This window comes from Neoarius graeffei, chromosome 13 (assembly GCF_027579695.1).
Source record: "Neoarius graeffei isolate fNeoGra1 chromosome 13, fNeoGra1.pri, whole genome shotgun sequence".
NCBI classification, from domain to species: domain Eukaryota; kingdom Metazoa; phylum Chordata; class Actinopteri; order Siluriformes; family Ariidae; genus Neoarius; species Neoarius graeffei.
The window spans coordinates 64,276,815-64,300,798 of record NC_083581.1 but is presented as its reverse complement, the minus strand read 5'-3'; the positions used below and the strand labels follow the sequence as shown (position 1 = coordinate 64,300,798).

At 43.0% G+C, this 23,984-nt stretch overlaps 2 protein-coding genes across 7 annotated transcripts in view; one reads left to right on the top strand and one right to left on the bottom strand.

Annotated features, from left to right (window-relative positions):
* Positions 1-1,437, top strand: part of arhgef19 (Rho guanine nucleotide exchange factor (GEF) 19) — a 51,093-nt gene extending 49,656 nt beyond the window's left edge. For all 5 annotated transcript variants that reach the window (XM_060938318.1, XM_060938319.1, XM_060938315.1 and 2 more), the window contains one exon: positions 166-1,437. In XM_060938318.1, the coding sequence (XP_060794301.1) occupies positions 166-323 (158 nt within the window). In that variant the 3' untranslated portion in view covers positions 324-1,437. The remainder of the gene's footprint in view (positions 1-165) is intronic.
* Positions 1,438-2,967: 1,530 nt separating this feature from the next.
* Positions 2,968-23,984, bottom strand: part of LOC132897030 (uncharacterized) — a 40,880-nt gene continuing 19,863 nt past the window's right edge. The window contains exons 6-12 of one of the 2 annotated variants that reach the window (XM_060938320.1): positions 18,264-18,345; positions 18,018-18,154; positions 7,891-8,037; positions 7,709-7,795; positions 6,391-6,466; positions 3,922-3,998; positions 2,968-3,721 (exon numbers count right to left, since the gene is read on the bottom strand). In XM_060938320.1, coding sequence (XP_060794303.1) covers positions 3,653-3,721; positions 3,922-3,998; positions 6,391-6,466; positions 7,709-7,795; positions 7,891-8,037; positions 18,018-18,154; positions 18,264-18,345 — 675 coding nt within the window. In that variant the 3' untranslated portion in view covers positions 2,968-3,652. The remainder of the gene's footprint in view (positions 3,722-3,921; positions 3,999-6,390; positions 6,467-7,708; positions 7,796-7,890; positions 8,038-18,017; positions 18,155-18,263; positions 18,346-23,984) is intronic. The other variant, XR_009656223.1, reaches the window with a different exon arrangement.

Below are 23,984 nucleotides of genomic sequence, written 5' to 3'. Positions count from 1 at the left end.
GAGTGCAAACATTGCAGACAACAGTTTAAGTGTTTTTAATTGCAGACAGTTAGTTTAGCAGATATTAGTGTAAGATTATTCAACTGATCATGGGATTTCGATGTTTTATGGAATTTGATGATTTTGACAATTTCCAAGGGATTTTCATTGATTGTTTCTTCTCAGGATGGGTGGAAGGCATCCGGTTGTCTGATGGAGAAAGGGGCTGGTTCCCCAAAACGCATGTGGAGGAAATTACAAGTCGCAGCGCTCGTTTGCGAAACCTTCGTGAGAACATTCGCATCAAGTGCGTGACCCAGAAACTAGAGGGCGAGCCTCAGTGAAGGCCTGTAATATAATGCATACTTTTATTTAAAACCTTGATTTATGGAAAGAGAAATGAAACCTGGCTTTCCACAATAAGCTTTGATTTCCCCAATGGTAGGCACATATTTGCAGTAATATAGTTGCACATCAAAAATTGTAACAGTATCACCTTTCGAAAAATTTTTCTCCTCTTTTGTTGCTGTTAGCGTTTGTAGATATGTAGCAATTTTTTAAAGGAATGGTTTCGGGAAATAAAATTTCTGTGCTTCCAATTCCATATACCTCAAGTGTAGCTAATCAGACTAAACATGTTTGGTGTTAAAATTCTGTTTTTTAATTCTGCCCTGGAGCAATGACGGTAAATCATCTTTCACATTCACCTTAAATTACATTCTTTGGCTTTGGTTGGCTGAGTCACACCACTGGTACATAGACATTGATCTCAAAGTAGCAGAACATGCACACATTTCATAGTTTAAATATATAAACCAAATCAAATGATTTAAAATGGTTGCCACTAGAGTTTTCAGTGTTGTAGCTTTGTTTATTTTCTTAGATAACAGCACCGCTAGACTGTCAGGAACCACATGATCAATCTATTTGAGGTCACAACAACGTTCTCTTAACCATTTCTTTAATGGACACATTTCATAGAGCGCTGCCATCACACAATTAAATGGACAAAAGGCTTATCAAATGAGCTTGTACAGGGATTAAACACAATTCTGCTGGTTGAATTTTTATACAAAATGTGTCCAATATTGGAATTACCTCCTCATTTTAAAGCTACATAACACTTATTAATACTCATTTCAACTGCAAGATTTTTGCTTTCTATGGGACTTAAACCAAACTTATAATTTGCTGTTGCAAATGATTTGTCTGTTGTTTTTTCCACTTCTACTTTTGACCATTATTTATGATGGTAAGTCTTAACAGCAGGTGTTTATGTGGATATTTTTGTAATTTCTGTTTGGAGGAACAGCACTAAATAATTATGCTGAGCATGGTCTATAAAGAGCATTAGACATCTATTCCTGTGTCGTGCATCTCTGTAGATGTTTTCTCTATAAAATAAATGCAACTATTGCTAACAAATATTTGCTTTGGTTTAAACTAGAGTTTAGGCTTAAAGGAGAACTGAAGTCATTTTTAAACTTGCTTTATTTCATAATTAACGTGTTATTCAATTACGTTTTCGGTTTTAGTAACCTTATATCGTGACTCGTATTGGCAACTAATTGCAATTAAATATTATACTTATCGGCCTATTCGGTTTTTAGCCGTGTTGAATTTAGTTCGTTTGGTCCACGGCAGGCGTCGCTTATCCGCGCGATCTTCACGAGACTTGTGCGAGACTTCGAAACGTGAAGTGTCAGCCAGGTGTCAGTGCCGCCATTTTGAAAACTGTTTTCCAAGCGAAATATTGCACAAAAACGAGTTTAAAGGAACAGTCCACCGTACTTCCATAATGAAATATGTTCTTCTCTGAATTGAGACGAGCTGATCTGTACCTCTCCGAGCTTTGTGCGACCTCCCAGTCAGTCAGACGCGCTGTTACTCCTGTTAGCAATGTAGCTAGGCTCAGCATGGCCAATGGTATTTTTTGGGGCTGTAGTTAGATGCGACCAAACTCTTCCACGTTTTTCCTGTTTACATAGGTTTATATGACCAGTGACATGAAACAAAGTTCAGTTACACAAATTGAAACGTGGTGATTTTCTATGCTATGGAAAGTCTGCACTATAATGACAGGCGTGAAGGTATCAATGCGCTGTCGAAGCGCGCAGAAGGTGTTAGTACACCTGTCATTATAGTGCAGACTTTCAAAGGAGGGCACGCGCGTCTTTTGACAACGTTAGCAGACGTCGGTCACTTTGATTTCCGCTGTACGTTTTACTTCCGTCCTACAATGTCTCGCACAGGTCTCAACGAATCTCATTTCTGGTCATTGCTTTGATATATGGACTGATGTATTACAGAGCAGATTTCAAACACTCATAACTTGCTCTAGCAGTGACAAAATAGCTATCAAAATGCATTCCTATATTTAATAAAATGAGAAATAGAATTTTGATGATAAAAAATTTGCCTTCAGTTCCCCTTTAATGGGTAGTGTTGTCACCTCTCCAGAGCTCAGGGTATTGTCTGCGTGTGTTCTAATTATGTCCATGTATTGCCTCCAGTTTCCTCCCACAGTCCAAAAACATGCAGATGGGTGGATTGGCTAAGATAAATTATCCCTAGGTGTAAAAGTGTGTGTGCATGGTGCCCTGTGATGGACAGACATCCCATCCAGAGTGTATACCTGCTTCACATCCAGTGTTCCAGGGATAGACTCCAAATTCAGCGCAACGCTGACCAGAATAAAGTGAGTGAGCGTGAGTCAAATATAGCTCAGTTTCTTGTAAAGAATGAAGAAATATTCAGTGGCTCTGATCTTGAGATGATGTGAACCGTTTCTGAGAACTTTCCTTGACATTCTGATTTATTGTTTAAAAACATGGTTTGCTTCCAAAGCTTGTATCAGGCTCAGAGTCTATGCTTTTGCGTTCGCTCTACTGTTCACCTCATAAAGATGACTTCCTTACTTTCACTTGAGGCTATCCTATTCCAGATCAGCTCAGATCTCTAGCCCACAGGCATGAGAGAGACAAGGTATGAGGTAAATCGAATAGCTTTATTGTGACAACAATACCAAGAACTTTCGACTTAATTTCTCAGAGTTTGTGACTGTTCTAAATCAGAATAGTGACAGCTGCAGAATAAGAGCAGAGCTTAATAAGATAAGAGTGATCTACTGCAGCGGCTCAGGAACGCACATCCAATGAAAGTAATTTATTACATCTTTGAGAAGCATTTTGTTTTTATGAGAAAAAGCTGTTCAGAAAGCAGACAGGTTTGTGGCTTTGTTCAGTAAAGGCACGTACGTGCATTTTGCAAGAATTCACTGGTCTAATGATGCATCTAATTTCAATCGACATTTTTAATTACATTTAGATGAAAAGCATATCTGTACAAGCTCCTGCATGCAAGTCTAGAATATGTTCATTGGACAGAAACTGTACATGGCAGATCAGATCAACAGAACATAATCCTATTTAAAGGAAAATGTTATGCATTTTTTTGTCTTCACTTTTTGTTTACTATTGCAGACCACAGGTTTCCAGCTCTAGTCCTGGAGCACTACTTGTCCTACACACTTTCTAAACTTTACCAGTCGAATTAGATGTGTTAGAGCAGGGAAAACATTAGACATGCAAGTCGGATGTTACTCCAGTACCAGTGCCTGGAGTAACCTTTGGGACCCTGTGCAGTAACTGTTGCATGACTTTGCTTTTTCACTTCAGCTTCTGTGCTTCTTCGGTATGAGGGGCGGAGACGTGCGATTAGGAAAGGCTTGTGTCTTTTCAGGCTGAAAGAAAAGCATGACACATGGATTAAAATTGAGCATAGCAAGATCTATCTATCTATCTATCTATCTATCTATCTATCTATCTATCTATCTATCTATCTATCTATCTATCTATCTATCTATCTATCTATCTATCTATCTATCTATCTATCTATCTATCTATCTATCTATCTATCTATCTATCTATCTATCTTTTTTACCTGTTGTAACTGGAAAATCCAACTCTGGTAGTCTTCTGGGTAAGTGCATGAGACCAACAGAGATTCCATCAGTTCTCCTTTAAAAAAAAAAAGGCAAATAAATATTTCAACATAAGGTATAGTTTCCCAATTCAAATGAAAAATGTTCCCAGGACTAATTGTACAATTTCCTTTTCAAAACAGCAAAAAATGTCCAAGTCGTTTATAAATATAAACTATAGAAAATTAATCACTTGACATAATTTCCTTGAATCAAAAACTAGCTATGCTTGAACTAAGTGGGATTAACCATAATTAAGTCTATACATAATATTTAAAAGTAGCTTACCTTATTGCATTAACTACATAGCTTGTTAGCAGCTGACATTACTTTTTTTTTTTTTTTTTTTAAACCTCTCTAATCAGGAATATCACCATGATCCCTGTCTAAATCCCTGTTGTTCAGCAGCTTTTCATGTCAAAGTCATTACCATGTACCATGTACAGGAGACACTGCAGAACATCAAAGGTCTGACATGCCTTTGTTTTATTTTTCCAGTTAAACTCACATGGTAAGTCATGTCACATCACCATTATGTGTCTGTGAAGATTCTCAGTCATCCAGGTCAGCGTAAATCGCAGGTGCTGAAGAAGGCAACTAGACTTGCTTGAAATTCTTGAAGACGTTTCATCTCTCATCCGAAAGGCTTCTTCAGTTCTATCTGACTCGTGGAGAGTTCCAGGTATTTATCATCTAGTGGACCAAAAGCAAACCTAAGGAGAGTCGTTGAGGTCACATGAGTCATTGACCCTCTTGATCATCCTGTAGATTGTTAGGGTCACTGAAGGCCAGGTTTGAATGGTGTTTGCAGCCTAGAGGGTCATTAGGATGATCTGTGGGTCATTGGCTCTCTCTGCCATCATGTGAGTCATTGAAGTCAGCTGAGTCTTGGTGTGGATGTGTATTCAGTTTTCTGTGAAGTGTGCCAAGGACTGCATTGTAGGTGGCTGATAAGTACTACAATGCAGTCCTTGGCACACTTCCCAGAAAACTGAACACACATCCACACCAAGACTCAGCTGACTTCAATGACACATACTTATCAGCCACCTATAATGCAGTCATTGGCACACTTCCCAGAAAACTGAATACATCCACATCAAGACTCAGCTGACTTCAGTGACTCATATGATGGCAGAGAGAGCCAACAACCCACAGATCACCGTAACGACCCTCTAGGCTGCTAACACCATTCACACCCAGCCTCTAGTGACCCTAACAACCTACAGGATGACTGAGGCTACGTTTACATTACGTCGAATCAGCGGATCAGATTAACATTCTTAAAACGATTCGCGTTTACACTAAAACCGTTAGCTGTGCACACAGCAATGCCAATACGCGGATACGCTAATCACATGACTTTAGACGGTGCGTAACATGATCCCAGTGCATTTAGGGCATGCGCAAGGCTCACCACTTGCAAGTAGAAGGATGGCAAGCCGCGCAAGGCTCACCACTTGCAAGTAGAAGGATGGCAAGCCTAATACACTGATACGCTCGGCTCCACAGGCATCCTGCGCTCCAAATCACTCCGCCCTGAACAGCGAGTGCCCTCTGGAGGGTGCTCACTCCGGCCCTGCGCAGCTCACACAGCGCACGAGTGAAGTGAACAAGCCATGATTCGGGACTGAGCCGCTGTGTGTGTGATCCCAGCGCATATCACTTACTACTTGCAAGTGAAAGGATGGCAAGCCTAAAGACAATCATAACTACACAATGGGCAGTATTTGCATCAGTATTTGCAGTATTTTCATACTTTTATACTCTTTAATGAAAGGTGATACAAGGCGGAAGTCCGCGCCGTTTTTCAGCAGTCGCGTCACATGACCAACGCCAGCGAATCAGGAAGGTGGATGTCACAGTGACGTTGTCCAATGAGATGCCAGCTAGAGCTCAGCACAGCGTATTCGCGTATTCTGAATGTTTACACAGCACCGGAGCTGACACGATCTGGATTGAATACGTGGACGCTGGCGGATTCCCGTTTCCTGGCGTTTCCAGGGGGTTTAATGTAAACGGACAGTGCATCCGCGAAGAAAACGAGACAGATACGGTCTAATGTAAACGTAGCCTGAGAAGGTCAACAACCCATGTGACCTCAACAACTCTCCTTAGGGTTGCTTTTGGTCTACTAGAGGATAAATACCTGGAACTCCCCACTAGTCAGACAGAACTGAAGAAGCCCGCCGGATGAGAGGTGAAACGTCTTCAAGAATGTCAAGCAAGTCCAGTTGCCTTCTTTAGCACCTACAGTTCACCATTATGTGCTTCTTCCATACAAACAATACGATGCTGAAGAGTGCCCTTAAGCGTTACAAGTGTTACTGACATTAATAATAAATACCCAAATGTGGACACATTTATAACTTCTCTACCTCTAAATGTCAAAGTGTGTTTTACTAATAAATGGTGAATATTAGAATTACCTAGAATTTCAAATTCAAGTCTCCCATGCCGGGCAGATCTTTCCAAAGCTCTGATACTCTTCCTTGGTAGACGGCCCTGTAATATGAACTTGTAATCAGTTACCAGTAACTATCATATTTTTGGAGAACAATATAACGCTGACCACACTGAACAAAATGTGTGGTGGTCCAAAAAAAAAAATCCTCATATCCCCTTTTTCCACCAAGGCAGTTCCAGGGCTGATTTGGAGCTAGTGCCTAATCTTGAACCAGTTCTTTGCATTTTGACAGCCAAAGAATTGGCTCTCGGCCAGGAAAACTGGTTCCAGAGTGGTACTAATTCTTTTCTGGTCTACAACCAAGAACCATTTATGTAAGGGGCTAGGGACAGGATTATCATGACCAACAAGACCAGCTAAAACTTTCTGACCACCATTAAAAAAAAAAAAAGCAAATGTAGTGTAGTCTTCCGAAGAAGAATAATAAAGAGATGATGATGTCTGTCATTGTTGTTGAATGCTTAGTGCTAGTGGTGCAGTGCTAGCAGGGCTAGCTAGTGGCTGGGAAAGTGGAAATATATACAGTGATAATGCTGTGGCTCTGTGGTGGCTCTCTAGCCTGAAGAACAGCAAACTGTTTCTTACGAGATTTGTAAGTTGAATGAGCGCCAAATTGGCATTCGCACCTGGTTTGCATTGGAAAGGGGGTGTCGGTAGTCACTGTGGCTAAGTTCTGGAAATCATCCAAAATAAAGTGCAAAATTTGGTTTTTCTGTTCACTACCAACGTTGACACCTCAACTTTAAGAAAACAAATATATTTCACAAAATTATGTGGAAATGTTTTGATTTAATTTTTATCCCTTGCTGACCGAAAGGCCCAAAGGGGGATTATGTCACGGCGACATCCATCCATCCATCCATCCATCCCCAGAAGGGTACTCACCTTCTGAAATCAACTCTTCTCACAATTTTTGGAGGAATTTCACGAAACTTGACAGGATTCTTTGTTATATGTCGGTAATATGCATATTGCAATTTCGTTCAATTCAGTTGCATTTTACCAGAGTTATGGCCCTTGATTACCAAACTTGTACTCTGACAATTTCATGAGGGTGTATTAAGCACTTATAGCATAGATATAGTTGCCAGTGGTGGATATTGTGCTCTCAGAGCACTCTTGTTAACCTTGCCTTGGATATCTTTCTAGAAACATATCAGTTTAGTTTTCATGTCAATGGGCTTCCCAGGCCACCACATAAATGACAAAGAACCTAATTCAGTTTATTACAAAAGCAGAAATATCAGGGTTCAGAAATGTAATGCGTCAGCTTCTCTCACCTCATATTTGACCCAGAGCCGCTCATTGTCAACAGACAGGATAAGGAGGTCCAGAGGAAAGAGCACAAAGAGACGCTCCTGCAATCCCTGAAAAAGGCAAACCCACACTTCGATAAAGGTGCATGTATGAAAGAAGTCATGTGCACTTACGGTACAGTATTTCTCTGATATTTCTCACTCACCTGTCTCTGTGTATTGCTGATGTGTACCAATGAAAGGTAGGTAGGTTGGCCCATGTGCTGGATAGGGGATCCCTCCCACTGCAATATGGGACACCTCAGCAGGTACCGCTTCAGCTCCTCCCTCTTCCAGCCCTCATTACATGGCAACTGAGAGAGAGGAGAGACACTGGGTTTTTGTCTTTCTCTGGCTGTGTTAGTATGAATGAACATTTAAAAAAAAAATAAAAAAAAAAAAAATAAAAAAAAAAATCAGGAGTACGTATGCAGTATCTTGATGTGTGGCATTTGTGCTCATAAGCAGCAGTAATTTCTACTTAAGTCTAATCTGTTCCAAGACATCTCATCAATAATCTAATTCACAATTATTACATCTATCTGCAAAATACATTTACATTAACCATGCATACACTGGTATGAAAAGGTGTGAACTCTAGAATTTTCTGACTTTTACATACATTTGTATTTAAAAGATAAATCAGACCTTTATTTAACAGTCAAATTAACACATATCATTCAACTCATTTACTGAACCAATTCCTTTAAAATTAAAATGTTCATGTTATAAATGGGGGCGGCACGGTGGTGTAGTGGTTAGCACTGTCGCCTCACAGCAAGAAGGTCCGGGTTTGAGCCCCGTGGCCGGCGAGGGCCTTTCTGTGTGGAGTTTGCATGTTCTCCCCATGTCTGCGTGGGTTTCCTCTGGGTGCTCTGGTTTCCCCCACAGTCCAAAGGCATGCAGGTTAGGTTAACTGGTGACTCTAAATTGACCGTAGGATGGGCCAAATGGAAGTCCCGACAAAGTTCTTTGTCTAAAATGTCCCGGGCAGGGACCCAACAGCATTCCTCAGGGCCATAGCCCTCCCAGTCCACAAGATATTGAAGCCCGCCATGGACCCGGTGGGAGTCCAGCAGACAGCGCACAGTGAACACAGTCTGACCCTGGAAGATGCGGGGGGGGGGGCTGGGGATTCCTAGGGGCAGGGGCATACGTGGACGACAGTACGGGCCGCAACAGGGAAACATGGAATGTGGGGTTGATCCTTAGAGTCCGGGGCAGCTGGAGCCGGTAAGCGACAGGGTTCACCCTGTGCACAACCTTGAAGGGGCCAATGTAGCGAGGAGCAAGCTTGCGGTTCACCACCCGCAGCGGAAGGTCCTTGGCGGACAGCCAAACCCGCTGCCCAGGGTGGAAAATGTGGGCAGGCCTTCTATGACGGTTGGCCTGAGTCTGGTTGGCCCTGGAAGTCTGGATGAGGGTCCTCCTGACCTTGTTCCAGGTCTTGCGACACCGTCTCATGTACTGGTTGACCGAGGGCACCCCAGCATCCTCCTCCTGTTCTGGAAACAGAGGTGGCTGGAACCCGAACTGGCACTGGAACGGCGACAATCTGGTGGCAGATGACTGCAGGGTGTTGTGGATGTACTCTGCCCATGGCAGCCAGGTGCTCCAAGATGTCGGGTTATCCATCACCAGGCCTCGCAGGGTGGTTTCCAGGTCCTGGTTGAGCCTCTCGGTCTGGCCGTGGGGGTGGAACCCAGAAGAGAGGCTGGCAGTGGCCCCGATGAGTTTGCAGAACCCCCGCCACACTCGGGAGGAGAACTGGGGCCCTCGGTCTGAGACGATGTCCTGCGGGAGACCAAAGACTCGGAAGACATGGGTAAAAATAATTTTGGCTGTTTCAAGAGCAGAAGGAAGTTTGCACAGTGGTATGAAGTGGCAGGCTTTGGAGAATCTGTCGACAATGACCAAAATGACAGTGTTACCTTGTGAGTCGGGAAGACCCGTGATGAAGTCGACCACCACATGGGACCAGGGACGCCGGGGAATAGGCAGAGGATGCAAGAGGCCCTGGGGACGCTGTCATGGGTTCTTGGTTCTGGTGCACACCTCACAGGACAGGACAAATGACCTCACTTCCTTCTCCATGCTTGGCCACCAGAAGCATAAACATGAACCTGGACTTTTCAAGAAGTCCAGGGTCCTCCGGGCTCCCGGGTGGGCGGTGAGATGGGATGAATGACCCCACTGAAGAACCTTGGCCCGGGCTTGACGAGGGACGTACAGGAGGCCCGGTGGCCCCGTCCCAGGGCTGGGGTCCTGGCATTGAGCTTGTCGGACGGCCTCCTCAACACCCCAGCGGACAGGGGCCACAATCAGAGACACAGGGATAATAGGCCCAACTTCACTCTCCCTGTTGTTGGGCGAGAATAGCCTGGAGAGCGCGTCCGGTTTGGTGTTCTTAGAGCCAGGGCGGTACGATAGGGTGAAATTGAATCGGCTAAAGAACAAGGCCCACCTAGCCTGTCGTGGATTCAGTCTCTTGGCTTGCTGGAGGTACTCCAGGTTCTTGTGGTCCGTCCAAACCAGGACTGGATGTTGTGCTCCCTCCAACCAGTGCCTCCACTCCTCAAGGGCCAGTTTGACTGCGAGCAGTTCCCGATCCCCCACATCATACTGGGACTCCACAGGGCTCAGGCGGTGGGAGAAGTATGTGCAGGGGTGCAGCTTTCCCTCCGAACGTTGAGAGAGGACCGCGCCGACGCCACTGTCCGAGGCGTCCACCTCGACGACGAATGGTTGCGATGTGTCTGGGAGGACCAGGATGGGTGCCATGCAGAAGCGGTGCTTGAGGTCCCTAAACGCCTTTTCCGCCTGAGGAGACCAGACAAAAGATCCACCTGTCTTCTTGGTGAGGTCTGATATGGGCGCTGCTACAGAACTGAAGTTCCTGACAAACTTGCGGTAGAAGTTAGCAAACCCTAAGAACCACTGAACTTCTTTAATGGACTTGGGAATGGGCCAGTCCCGGACGGCCAGGGTCTTGGCTGAATCCATCTGGAGTTGTCCCGTTCGTACAATAAAGCCCAGAAAGGAGACCTCGGGAACATGGAACTCACATTTCTGGGCTTTGGCAAACAGATTGTTCTGTAGCAGTCTCTTGAGAACCTGGCGGACATGGTGGTGGTGCTCCTGCACAGTCTTGGAAAATATTAGGATGTCGTCGAGGTAGACGAAAACGTATTGATTGATCATATCCCTCAAGACGTCGTTGATAAGGGCCTGAAACACTGCTGGCGCATTGGTGAGTCCAAAGGGCATAACTTGGTACTCGTAGTGCCCAGACGGGGTGTTAAAGGCAGTCTTCCACTCATCTCCCTGTCGGATGCGGATGAGGTGGTATGCATTCCGTAAGTCCAACTTGGTGAAGACAGTGGCGCCTTGGAGCAGATCGAACGCTGTGGACATCAGTGGAAGGGGATAGCGGTTATGCACAGTGATCTTGTTCAGGCCCCTGTAATCAATACACGGCCGGAGCCCCCCATCCTTCTTGCCGACAAAGAAGAAGCCGGCACCAGTGGGTGAGGTGGAGGGTTGAATGAACCCAGAGGCCAAGGCGTCCTTGATGTACTCCTCCATGGCCTTGCGTTCTGGCTGAGAGAGGGAAAACAGTCTGCCATGAGGAGGGGTAGCCCCAGGGAGCAAGTCGATGGCACAGTCGTAGGCACGGTGCGGAGGAAGAACGGCGGCCCTGCTCTTGCTAAACACTTCTTTCAGATCCCAGTACTCTGTGGGAACTTGAGATAACTGTGAGATCAGGAGGCTCGGAAGGAGACACAGGAGAGCTAGAGAGCAGACAAGAGGCATAGCATGCAGGACCCCATTCCACAACCTGGCTTGTTACCCAGTCTATATGAGGGTTGTGGCGGGTAAGCCAAGGAAGGCCTAGAATCACTGGGAACTCTGGTGAATGAATCAGGTGCAGGGATATTTCTTCTTGGTGGCCTTGGGACTGGAGAAGTAACTTGGGTGACTCTTCCATCACCTAAAGCTTGGCCATCCAGGGCAGACACAGACAGTGGAACTTCAAGAGGAGCAGTAGGGACATTGATTCTGTGGGCGAAGTGGACATCCATGAAGTTTCCAGCCGCCCCGGAGTCTAGCAAGGCCTGGCAAGAGTGGACGGACTCACCCCAGGAGATGGAGACCGGGATGTAGACTCCTTGGCCAGGAAGTTCAGGAGAGAGGGTAGGCCCCGTCACAACCCTCCCTCGGCTGGACAGGGCGGTCCTTTTCCCGAGAGCTCGGGACATGATGCTCGGAAGTGGCCAGGCTTGCCACAGTAGATGCAGCACTTGTCCCTCCTTCTGCGCTCCCTCTCAGATGCAGAGAGGCGAGTACGGCCCAATTGCATGGGCTCTGGACAGTCACTGGAGGAGGTAGACGGGCTCCATGTTGAGGCAGTGAGGCCGGGGAGGCTCAGGACTTGGCGGCGTTCTCTAATCCTGTTGTCAAGACGAATGGCATGTGAAATCAGAGTTTCGAGGTCATTTGGGCATCCGATAGAAGCCAGGCCGTCTTTGATGGGGTCAGACAAACCATGGTGGAAGGCTGAAACCAGGGCAGCCTCGTTCCATCCGCTGACTGCTGCGAGTGTCTGGAACGAGATGGTGTAGTCTGCAACGCTTCCTCCTTGCCGGACGGACATGAGCTTCCTGGCTGCATCCTTACTGGTGTCTGCCTGATCGAAGACACAAAGCATCTCCTCCATAAACAGCTTGAAATCCGAGCACTCGGATCCCTGTCTCTGCCAGATAGCTGTTGCCCAAGCTCGTGCCTTACCAGCTAACAAGGTTATCACAAAGGCAATCTTGCGGCGATCCGTAGTGTAGGTGGTAGGCTGGAGCTCAAAGGTGAGTTGGCACTGGGTAAGGAACTCCCGGCACTCACCGTGCTTGCCATCATACCTCTGTGGTGCAGGAAGGCAGGGCTCGCGAGGTGAAGAGGGCAGCATGGCAGGAGGCACTGGAGCGGGAGCAGATGGTGGAGCAGGATCAGGAGGAGGAGATGGCGACAGAGGGATCAGCTGTGCCAGGGCTTTCCCAATTTGCTGAAGCAGTACCTCGTGGCGAGCAAGGGTCTCACGTTGGCTTGCAAGAGTCCGTCCCTGAGTGTCCATGGTAGATCCGAGGCGTGTTAACGTGGCCATCATTCCCTGAAGGTTAGCCGGGTAGACAGTTGAAGAAGCCTCTGCTGAGTCGGTCATGATGGAGTCTTTCTGTTAGGGTTTTGCTGGGGATCGAACCCGGGTCACTGGTGTAGTGATCCAGCAAACCCCCACTAGGCCACCAGGGGAATGACTCAGGTGCAGAGGAGTGAGGCGAAAGTAGAGTAGAAAAAACAGTTTATTTACAATATACAAAATCCCAGGCAAAAACAAAAGTATAATCCAAACGCTCAGATGATGTACGAGAAAAATAAAAAATCCAAAAGTTCAAAGTCAAAACAAAAAGCCAAAGATAAGAAAAGAAAAGGCAAAAATCCAAACGTTCAGAAGATCCCAAAATGGTAAACACAAAGTCCAAAATGTCCACAAGAAAACAAAGTACGAAAGACCACAAAGGCAAGGAACTTGGAACAGAGATCTCAGGTGACAACATAACAGCACAAAGACTCCGTGACTAGGGACCAAACTGAGGAAGTATTTATACACAGGGCAATTAGAACTAGGGGGGGGGGGCAGGAAATAAGGAACAGGTGAGGCAAAAGCACATGAAAACAAAGGCTGTCAAAACAAACACAGAAAACAGTGGCGGCCTCTAGAGGCCAAAACAAACATGACAAGATAAAGCAATAACAGCGGCCTCTAGAGGCCAAAACAGTCCCAAGTCCTAACATGAACTCAAAATCCCAAGATGCCACAGCCAAAACTGGCATGTGCTCTCAGGGCCTGTGCTGTCAGGGAGGAGTGATATACGGGTCATTTCACAGTAACTGAGCATTTTCCAGTCAATAAGAATGGGATGGGTAGCTGTCATGTATGCATGTAAAAATCAGCTTGAGTAAGTGTAGGGAATAGATATATCATGTTCCAAAGCTTGACAGTGCACTTTTTATGCAACTTTCCATTTTTTTTTTTTTTAGATATTTTATATGCTAGTACCTAGCTGAACTGTCAGTGCTGTTACCGGATGTCATGGAAGACAATGCACTATGAAGCAAACTTTCTTTTGTGAGATTTCTGTGGTTAACATGCACACAGTGTGTCCCTTTCCCACACTGCCATGTGAAAGAACCGATATGAAACATATATTTCATTGAAAACATGAAATTCATGTAAACACAAACTTTATTTCCTTGGAATAACAACTTCCAAATAACAAAATGACAATCCAATAACACGATAAATTCAGCAGTCATAAAATGAAGTACTAATGGTAGACAATGAAAAACATGCCATAACCCTTCTGTCAGCCCTTTTTAGATAAAGAAATCTAACCAAAACAAAGGGTAACAGGAATGAAAACCTAGTAACAGTACTGACCTATGTCAGTGCTGTGACTAGAGCTACACTTGTCATTACTGTTACCAGTACATTACCAGTTAAATACAACACCTAAACAGAAACAACTTTTATTCATAGAATAAGGTACCACACACCCAATCAACATTTCTTTATATCCTGAGTTTTTTACTTCTTTTCCATAGATCTGCACACTGAACAATGACCATCACAATGTGCCTCCTCCTAGGCAATTTGTGCCTTCGAAATGCAGTTATCAGCTACTTATTTCAATGATTTCGTTCAAACTTCAACTCAAACATTGCAACAAGTACCGAAGCATGAGGGCTTCAACAACTTAGCTTATGTGGAGTTTCACCAATTCAGAGTTCAAACGTCACCATCAAAAAGTTTGAGAAAATTACTCCATATCATGAACAAAGTCCTCCACAAGCCTCCAAACATTTGTGTCAACCTTGAAATGGTTCCGTCTTTCAGTAATCTGCTGCGGCTCTTCAATGAGTGTTATGACATCACTTGGCGCGTACCTGCAAATGTCCTCCATGGCTGGCCAGAAAAATCGGTGGTGGGCAACTACCGAATCAATTCCAACAGGAGGCCTAGGCTATAAAAAGCACTCTTTTCAATAAAATATCTGGGAAATATAAGGGTTAATATTAGAACATATCCCTGAACTGTCATTGCTGTTACTCTGTGTCAGTGCTGTTACCACGTGCAACTTAACAGGACTGACGGTAACAGCACTGACAAAAAATGACAAAATACACTTTCATTCATGAACCACAAGCTTACTGTGCTGATACTTTCGCCCTGGTTGCATCTCTCATCATGCCTCTTACGTCCCTAGTTGTTACTCCTTTCTATGGAGCACATGATAAGCGCAAATTACAGTAACATCACTGACAGTGAATTAACATACTGGGCCAAAAATCGGGAATACTTACCAAATTTAGAAGACACAAGCCACCACTTCTCATCTCATCATCTCTAGCCACTTTATCCTGTTCTACAGGGTCGCAGGCAAGCTGGAGCCTACAAGCCTCGTATCCCAGCTGACTACGGGCAAAAGGCGGGCTACACCCTGGACAAGTCGCCAGGCCATCACAGGGCTGACACATAGACACAGACAACCATTCACACTCACACCTACGGTCAATTTAGAGTCACCAGTTAGCCTAACCTGCATGTCTTTGGACTGTGGGGGAAACCGGAGCACCCAGAGGAAACCCACGCGGACACAGGGAGAACATGCAAACTCTGCACAGAAAGGCCCTCGCCAGCCACGGGGTTCGAACCCGGACCTTCTTGATGTGAGGCGACAGCGCTAACTGCTACACCACTGTGCCGCCCCGCCACCACTTCTGCCATTTTGAATTCCCTCCAAAATTAAGTACAAGGGAGACACCTTTTGACCACTGGAAGAACTGAATTAATAGGTCAGTCTGTTCAGCCTCTCTAGAAAATGTGGTTTGGCAACAGCACTGACACTGAATCGCAGAACAGAGACTATCAGTGAAAAATAAAAATATACTTTGTGAATTAGGAACCTTGTCCCTGGGGAAATGAACTGACCACAATCTTTTTAGTAGATTAAGCCAAAACTTTGTACTAAATTTATGCTAAATTCGACAAAAAAGGGCATTGCAAATTTTAACCCAGCCCACCGGACAGCCTAATTTTGTGAATTACTAATTTTATATTTATTATTTCTAAAATAGGGGCGGCACGGTGGTGTAGTGGTTAGCGCTGTCGCCTCACAGCAAGAAGGTCCGGGTTCATGGCCAGCGAGGGCCTTTCTGTGCGGAGTTTGCATGTTCTCCCCGTGTCCGCGTGGGTTTCCTCCGGGTGCTCCGGTTTCCCCCACAGTCCAAAGACATGCAGGTTAGGTTAACTGGTGACTCTAAATTGACGTAGGTGTGAATGTGAGTGTGAATGGTTGTCTGTGTCTATGTGTCAGCCCTGTGATGACCTGGTGACTTGTCCAGGGTGTACCCCGCCTTTCGCCCGTAGTCAGCTGGGATAGGCTCCAGCTTGCCTGCGACCCTGTAGAACAGGATAAAGCGGCTAGAGATAATGAGAGGAGATGAGATATCTAAAATATAAAGTGTCGATAATTAATTTTTTGGATTCCATCTACAGAATATAGTTCTTCTTAGTATTTTAGGGTGTTTAATTGCCTTACATGAGTTGTCTGATGAACCTTTATTCCAGCAGCTAGTCATAGGACACAAAATGCTCAGTTACTGTGAAATGACCCATAGTCTCTCTCCCCTGCCAATTACAGCAACACTAATCAGTCATGGGCATCTGTGAACACAACGCTTACATTGCCCTCTAGTGTTGCATAAGCAGCAGGGAAAGCATGTGATGACTTTCACCTGCCCTAGTTAGTAGCTGTGGTATGATATATGGGTGGTGGGTGGGAGAAAATGAGGGGAAAAAACAATACAGAAAATGTGGTTTAGTCAAGTCACACAATCAGAGCTCAGTATGTGACATTTTTTGGAGGCTGAAGCACAAAAGGAGATACATCGGAGATCATGAGGCTTTTTTCCACTATTCGTTTGTAACCCTCTGCACCTTCCCCCAACTTTCATTTGATTGAGGAATAGCATTGGCTCACAAACCTGCAGGGTATAGTTATGTTTTTATTCTTTGGAGAGGGTACCCAAACTCATACCTGGTTGTCATGTAATCTAAAATTCCCTTTAAAGCTAGACGGCCTTTCGATTTCATAAAATCAGTGAAATTTAGTTCCCTCTGAAATTTGGTCATTGTGATCTGTTTATTTTTGTAATATCTTAAAAAAAAAACCCAGGCCATTCTGTGGCTGGGAAGTTATTTAATTTGAGGGGATTCCCTAGCAAATAATGTACATGAAATCGCTCACTTCACACAGTCAAGCAGACGGAGGAAGTCCGTGTGCACGTGCACACGCTTTCCTGAGTCGTCGTCGTCATCTTCTTCGTCTTTTGGGTTTTACGGCAGCTGGCATCCACAGTGTTGCATTACTGCCATCTACAGGTTTACCTTTGACCGTGCACTGACATTTACATCATTCTGTCGCTAAATGAACAGCTGATCACACCGAGGTGCTCGCTGACCGCCAATATTTATTAGTTTGGTCCTGCATTTCCTTTCCTTCACAACATAACATCTTTTCTTCTCACTTTCCGTCACCATAGTCGGTCTTTCACGTTTCATTCGCACGCCCACGTCCTCCATTTTTCTCTCCTGTTTCAAATTTGTATCCCACAATGCCTTGCATGAACGAGGAAAGTCCACCCACCATGTCATGCATGACGTAGTATCTTGAATGAGGTCACGGTGAAGCAAGAAAAAAATGGCAGAGAATTTAGGGCCATGAGGCTCTAAATTCATTAATTGTTCTTTTAGGGAAAAAAGTAATAAAATTGGAAGTCTGTGATTCGAATTCAGTAGCTTTCAGTCCACTAAACAAAAATAATTGGGTGTCAGGGAAAATTCTTTTTATGACCTAAACGTGAAAAATCTGAAAGGCAGTCTACCTTTAAATGAATTTGAAAAGTTCACATATTTTTACTAACTACGTGCAATAATGAACCATATTGTTCAGTAAATTAATGCAAAGATATGTTTTTTGGTGCACTATTTCATACATTTCACATTTCCGCTTCAAAAGTGTTCATGAGTGCTTTAGCAACACCTCTATGTGGGCACACTGTCACTTGCAAAATATTATTAATTTATCTACTTCAAAGTCAGGAAGTACATGGTTAAACATAAGGGCTTTGGAGGTTTTACTTCCTTCCCCAGTGCTGACATGGTTGTGTGTATGTGGTGTACCAGGTAGGAGAGAGCAGTGTGAGAAGGGCTGAGCTGCTGTCTGAAAGACTTGCATCTCCTGTCTTTTATGTTCTCGATCCAGATCTTTCGCTCAGCAGCACTAGCACAGACGAAAATCTTCGAGTCCACCATGGGCCCTGTTCAGGCCAGCAAAGAACAAAAATGTCAATCCATTATTTGGTGTATAGATATTGGTTTTATTTGGTATTTTACGGTAATTCCTTTGACGCAGGAAGACTCACTAACCGCTGATCTCGAACATGTGTGGAGCACAGGGGTCCTGCTGAGAAATCACTCTCACCTCGATTGCTGACAGAGGAAGTATGCCCTGCAAACACAGTACAGTCAGACAGACAGGTTTAACTAGAATCATACATGATAAAGGGGGAACAATCATACAGCAGAATATAACAACAAATTAGCACAGTACAGTACAAAAAAGTTTAAAAAAAATGGAGCATACAAATGCACAAACAAACATAAATCTCCCATTTCTCTCAGTCTCATTTCATGTACGGTGCCCTCCACAATTATTGGCATCCCTTGTAAAGATTATAAAAGGGGTTAGAAAAAAAAGCACCTTTTGGTGAAGTCGCTTCAACTCACACTGAAAAAAATGAGAAAAAAAATCCAACCTTTAATTGAAATAAATTTATTCAAAGAAAAACAAATCCCTCATCAAGAAATAATTATTTTCAACAAAAAACACATGTGCCACTATTACTGGCACCCCTTATTGGCATTTAATGCTTTGTACAACCTCCCTTTGCCAGTAAAACAGCACTGAGTCTCTCCTATAACATTTTATAAGGTTGGAGATACAGAGCAGGACATCTCAGACCGTTCCTCTTTACACAATCTCTCCAGATCATCCAGGGTCCGAGGCCCTCTCTTGTGCTCTCTCCTCTTCAACCCAGCCCACAGGTTTTCAATGGGGTTCAGGTCAGGGGACTGAGATGGCCAGGGCAGAAGTTTGATTCTGTGCTCAGTGAACCATTTCTGTGTTGATTTGGACATATGCTTCAGATTATTGTCCTGCTGGAGGATCCAACAATGACCCAGTTTTAGTTTCCTGGTAGAAGAGCCAGATTTTTATTTAAAATGTCCTCCATATCATGGAGTCCATGAGGTCATGCACCCTAACTAGGTTAACCGGAGTCTTTGGAGGAAAAACAGCTCCAAAATATCACAGAACTTCCACCATATATTACAGTTGGGATCGGGTTCTTTTCATTCGAGCCATCCTTCTTTTTATGCCAAACCCACCTTGAGTGTTTATTGCGAAAAAGCTCCATTTTTGTTACATCAGACCAGAGAACACAGTTCCAAAGTTGTAATAGTGTTTTGCAAACTTCAGGTGCTTACGTTTGTGGTTAACTGACAGAAAAGACTTTTTTTTTTCAGACAAGCCTTCCAAATAATCTGTTGGGATGGAGGTGGTGTCTGATGGTGGTTTTGGAGACTTGGAAACTGCGAGATTATACTTTTTCTTGTAATTGCACCAACAGTGATCCTTGGGGATTTTTGCCTCTCTTAGCCTCCTCATCACTGTACCTGGGGCAAAATTAACTTGGTTCCTCTTTCAGGAAAGTTTGTAACAGTTCCAGTTAGTGTCCACTTTTTTATTATTGCTCTAACAGTAGAAATGGACATTAGGCAAGCAGCTAATTTTTTTATACCCATGCCCTGACTCATGAAGAATAACATATTTCTCCCTCATTTGGTTTGTGTGTTCTCTTCTCTTTCCCATGTTGATGGATGACTAAGGGAATTTGGCATCTGTGTCACCTCATATTTGTTCCCCAGTTAATCAGGAAGTCATAGATTACAGCTTGAAAAGTTCCTACACGCTCCAATCAACTCAGAAATGTACAATTTAAATGGGAAACATGCTTCAGTTACATTGTGTTCACTATAATTTCCAGTAAAGCCAATAATTGTGGCACATGTGTTTTTGTTGAAAAAAATTATTTCTTGATGAGGGATTTGTTTTTCTCTGAAAAATTTTCTTTCAATTAAAGGTTGGATTTTTCTCATTTTTTTCAGTATGAGATGAAGCGACTTCACCAAAAGGTAGATTTTTTTTCTAAGCCTTTTTAGTAATCTGTACAAAGGAGGCAATAATTATGGAGGGCACTGTAATACACATACAGTCATTTGTATTATTTATTAATTATAAATGTTCTTTCATATTTATTAGTAATATTGAACACATTCCTTGCTAAGATAACCATAATCAGTGATGGGCTGCATTTTTTCTTACAGGTATTTGAAAAAGGATTTGAATACGCTATTTTGCAATATGTACTGAAGATATGTTCTACAGCTCGAAATTTTTTAATGCAGAATTAAAGACTTAGTAGCTCAAGTGATTCAACGATCAGGGTGCCATCACATCATTGTGGAGTTTTCCTGATATTACATATACAAATATGCATCTAACTGAAATGTAAAAGACATGTTATGCATAGGTAAAGTGCCCTTCACAACAACCTCTGTGTGTGTGATATATATCATCTCATTATCTCTAGCCGCTTTATCCTGTTCTACAGGGTCGCAGGCAAGCTGGAGCCTATCCCAGCTGACTACGGGCAAAAGGCAGGGTACATCCTGGACAAGTCACCAGGTCATCACAGGGCTGACACAGAGACACAGACAACCATTCACACCTACGGTCAATTTAGAGTCACCAGTTAATCTAACCTGCATTTCTTTGGACTGTGGGGGAAACCGGAGCACCCGGAGGAAACCCACGCAGACATGGGGAGAACATGCAAACTCCGCACAGAAAGGCCCTCGCCGGCCACGGGGCTTGAACCCGGACTTCCTTGCTGTGAGGCGACAGCGCTAACCACTACACCACCATGCCGCCCTATATTATATTATATTATATTATATTATATTAGTTGTATATGTGTTTTAAATTAACAGACGAAGAGCCATGATACTATGGAAATGCTGTTAAATAAAGTCATTTATTATTATTATTATTATTATTATTATAATAGAGGATCAATAACAATTAGAAGGACTTTAGATCTTAATAATATAGACATTACATGAGAGAATATGGCCGTGCAAATAACTTGAAGCTATTTATTTTTCTCTTTTTTTTTACTTTTTAAGCCACGCCTTTGTTACATTTGCATACTGCTTTTGAAATTTGAAATAAATTATTTTTAAAAATTATTATTATTATTATTATTATTATTATTATTATTATTATTATTATTATTATGTAAATCCATTTAACATCTCATGCCTGAAACATTCTTTTCCACAAGTAGTCCATTATAGGTTATGAAAAATGCACCTTTTAGTGTCCCACATTAATGCTCTTAACTCAAAACATTCACCCTTAGAAAATATTTAGAATATTCCTTAAGTCACATGGTCAACAGGAAGTTGCATCATCTGAATTTTCTGAAGATCATGGGAAGAAAACATTTTGATGATACTGACTGATGTACAACTGTATAACCCTGCTATCCAAATTACAGATTGAAAGTAAATATCATGAGCATTAAAATGCTTAATGTTCTCATGCTAGTAGCATGTACTGTATGCTAGTTAACCAGAGTTTGTGTATTTGTTCTTCTCTGCTTTAAAAAAAAAAAACAATTCAACCGTTACTTTCAACTATTTTAACAGCAAAATGCAGCCATTATCAGCATGGAAACCTTAGAGAGAGAGAGAGAGAGAGAGAGAGAGAATGTTGTCTGCCAGTTAAATCCATGCTTACTGAGATTCCATATTAAAAAATTATCCAAACAATTAAATTTTTAAGAGTTACAAGGGTTAAATACCACCCCAGTCAAAGAATCACTGAGTTCCTGAATAGCACAGCTGTGTCCAAATGCCTTAACTAACTCATCAGTGAACAAAAGTCTGACTCATTTCTATTCAGCATGGCTGTTGCTACTAGGTGTTTAATAAGTCTTATATCCAAACACATGATCAGTGACGTCCTTTATCATTCACCATACATTGCATTACATTACATGGCATTTAGCAAACGCTCTTGTCATACTTTTCCCTAACTAGCTAGCTGTATGATACCTAGCAGGTAAGGCTGCTATGAAATTATATCTTTGTTAATGAGAAAAAGATAACATTTCTTTAACATTTGTGGTACAGCAAAACTTCAGAATGTAAAGAAACCTTCAAGATTAAGTATAAACTCCAGTGTGGGTCATGTAGGATACTTAGGGTAAGTGTTGACAGCAGCAATAAAGCTAGCATCACTTTTATCAAATGAACTGGCACCACTGATGTCGCTACCCCCATATTATGTATCGACATGTTTTGATAAAATTTTCCACATTCCTGGTGCCCAGTGGGCTCCCAGTTCTTCTCAAATTCTATAGAAAAACTGAAAATTATTTGCCAATGTATATACAACTTGTTACCTGTGCACAAATCTAGCATTTAGAGTCATGTGCTTGGTGCAATTGGTGCAAGACTTTACACTATATCAGGCATTTAGTACAGTAAAATCAACTGTACTATGTACTATATGTGATGCTTCCTGAACTCATGATCTTTCCATATTCAGTTTCTCAGCCAAAATCTACTTAAGTGCATTTGTGCTAGTGAATGTTTAACTTATAATATCTTGAATAGGAAATGTGTGAAATGCTTGCAAATGTAAGGCCTTTGTGCTTAAGATTAGGGTATAAATATTTTGCATATTGCATTCTGATCCTGAATTTGTATCTAAAGTTTGTAAATGACATTTCTGCTATGAAATATCACATTTTTGGAGCTGTGCAAATCTTTTTGGTTGAGAGGTTTTTCGTTGGAAGCTCCTTTCTGAGTCATTGTACAGAGAACAATATCATTTTAAGCAGAAACAAAGTCATGGCTTTTACATATCAGGAAATTTGCGAAATCAGATACTTTACATTCTCGGTATCTGGAGCCTTTATGTGCAAACTGGTTTGCTTCCAAATGCCCTGTTTATAACAAACTAGTAATTAGCACTGTCGCCTCACAGCAAGAAAGTTCTGGGTTTGAGCTCAGTGGTCGACGGGGCCCTTTCTGTGTGGAGTTTGCATGTTCTCCCCATGTCTGTGTGGGTTTCCTCTGGGTGCTCTAGTTTCCCCCCACAGTCCAAAGAAATGCAGGTTAACATGGGGTGGACATGGCCTAAGGTTGGGCTGAAGTGCCCTTGAGCGAGGCACCTAACCCCCAACTGTTCCCTGGGCGCTGTGCCATAGCTGCCCACTGCTCTGGGTGTGTGTGCTCATTGCTCACTTGTGTGTGTTCACTGGTTCAGATGGGTTAAATGCAGAGGTTAAATTTCACTGTGTGTTTCAGTCGGTGCTTGGGTGTACGTGTGACAATTAAAGGATTCTTCTTCTTCTATCACCGAAGTTTAATATGTTTACTATAGAGGGACTGTTAAGAAGGATACAGTGGTGCTTGAAAGTTTGTGAACCCTTTAGAATTTTCTATATTTCTGCATAAATATGACCTAAAACATCATCAGATTTTCACACAAGTCCTAAAAGTAGATAAAGAGAACCCAGTTAAACAAATGAGACATAAATATTATACTCGGTCATTTATTTATTGAGGAAAATAATCCAATATTACATATCTGTGAGTGGCAAAAGTATGTGAACCTTTGCTTTCAGTATCTGGTGTGACCCCCTTGTGCAGCAATAACTGCAACTAAACATTTCCGGTAACTGTTGATCAGTCCTGCACACCGGCTTGGAGGAATTTTAGCCCATTCCTCTGTACAGAACAGCTTCAACTCTGGGATGTTGGTGGGTTTCCTCACATGAACTGCTCACTTCAGGTCCTTCCACAACATTTTGATTGGATTAAGGTCAGGACTTTGACTTGGCCATTCCAAAACATTAACTTTATTCTTCTTTAACCATTCTTTGGTAGAACGACTTGTGTGCTTAGGGTCGTTGTCTTGCTGCATGACCCACCTTTTCTTGAGATTCAGTTCAT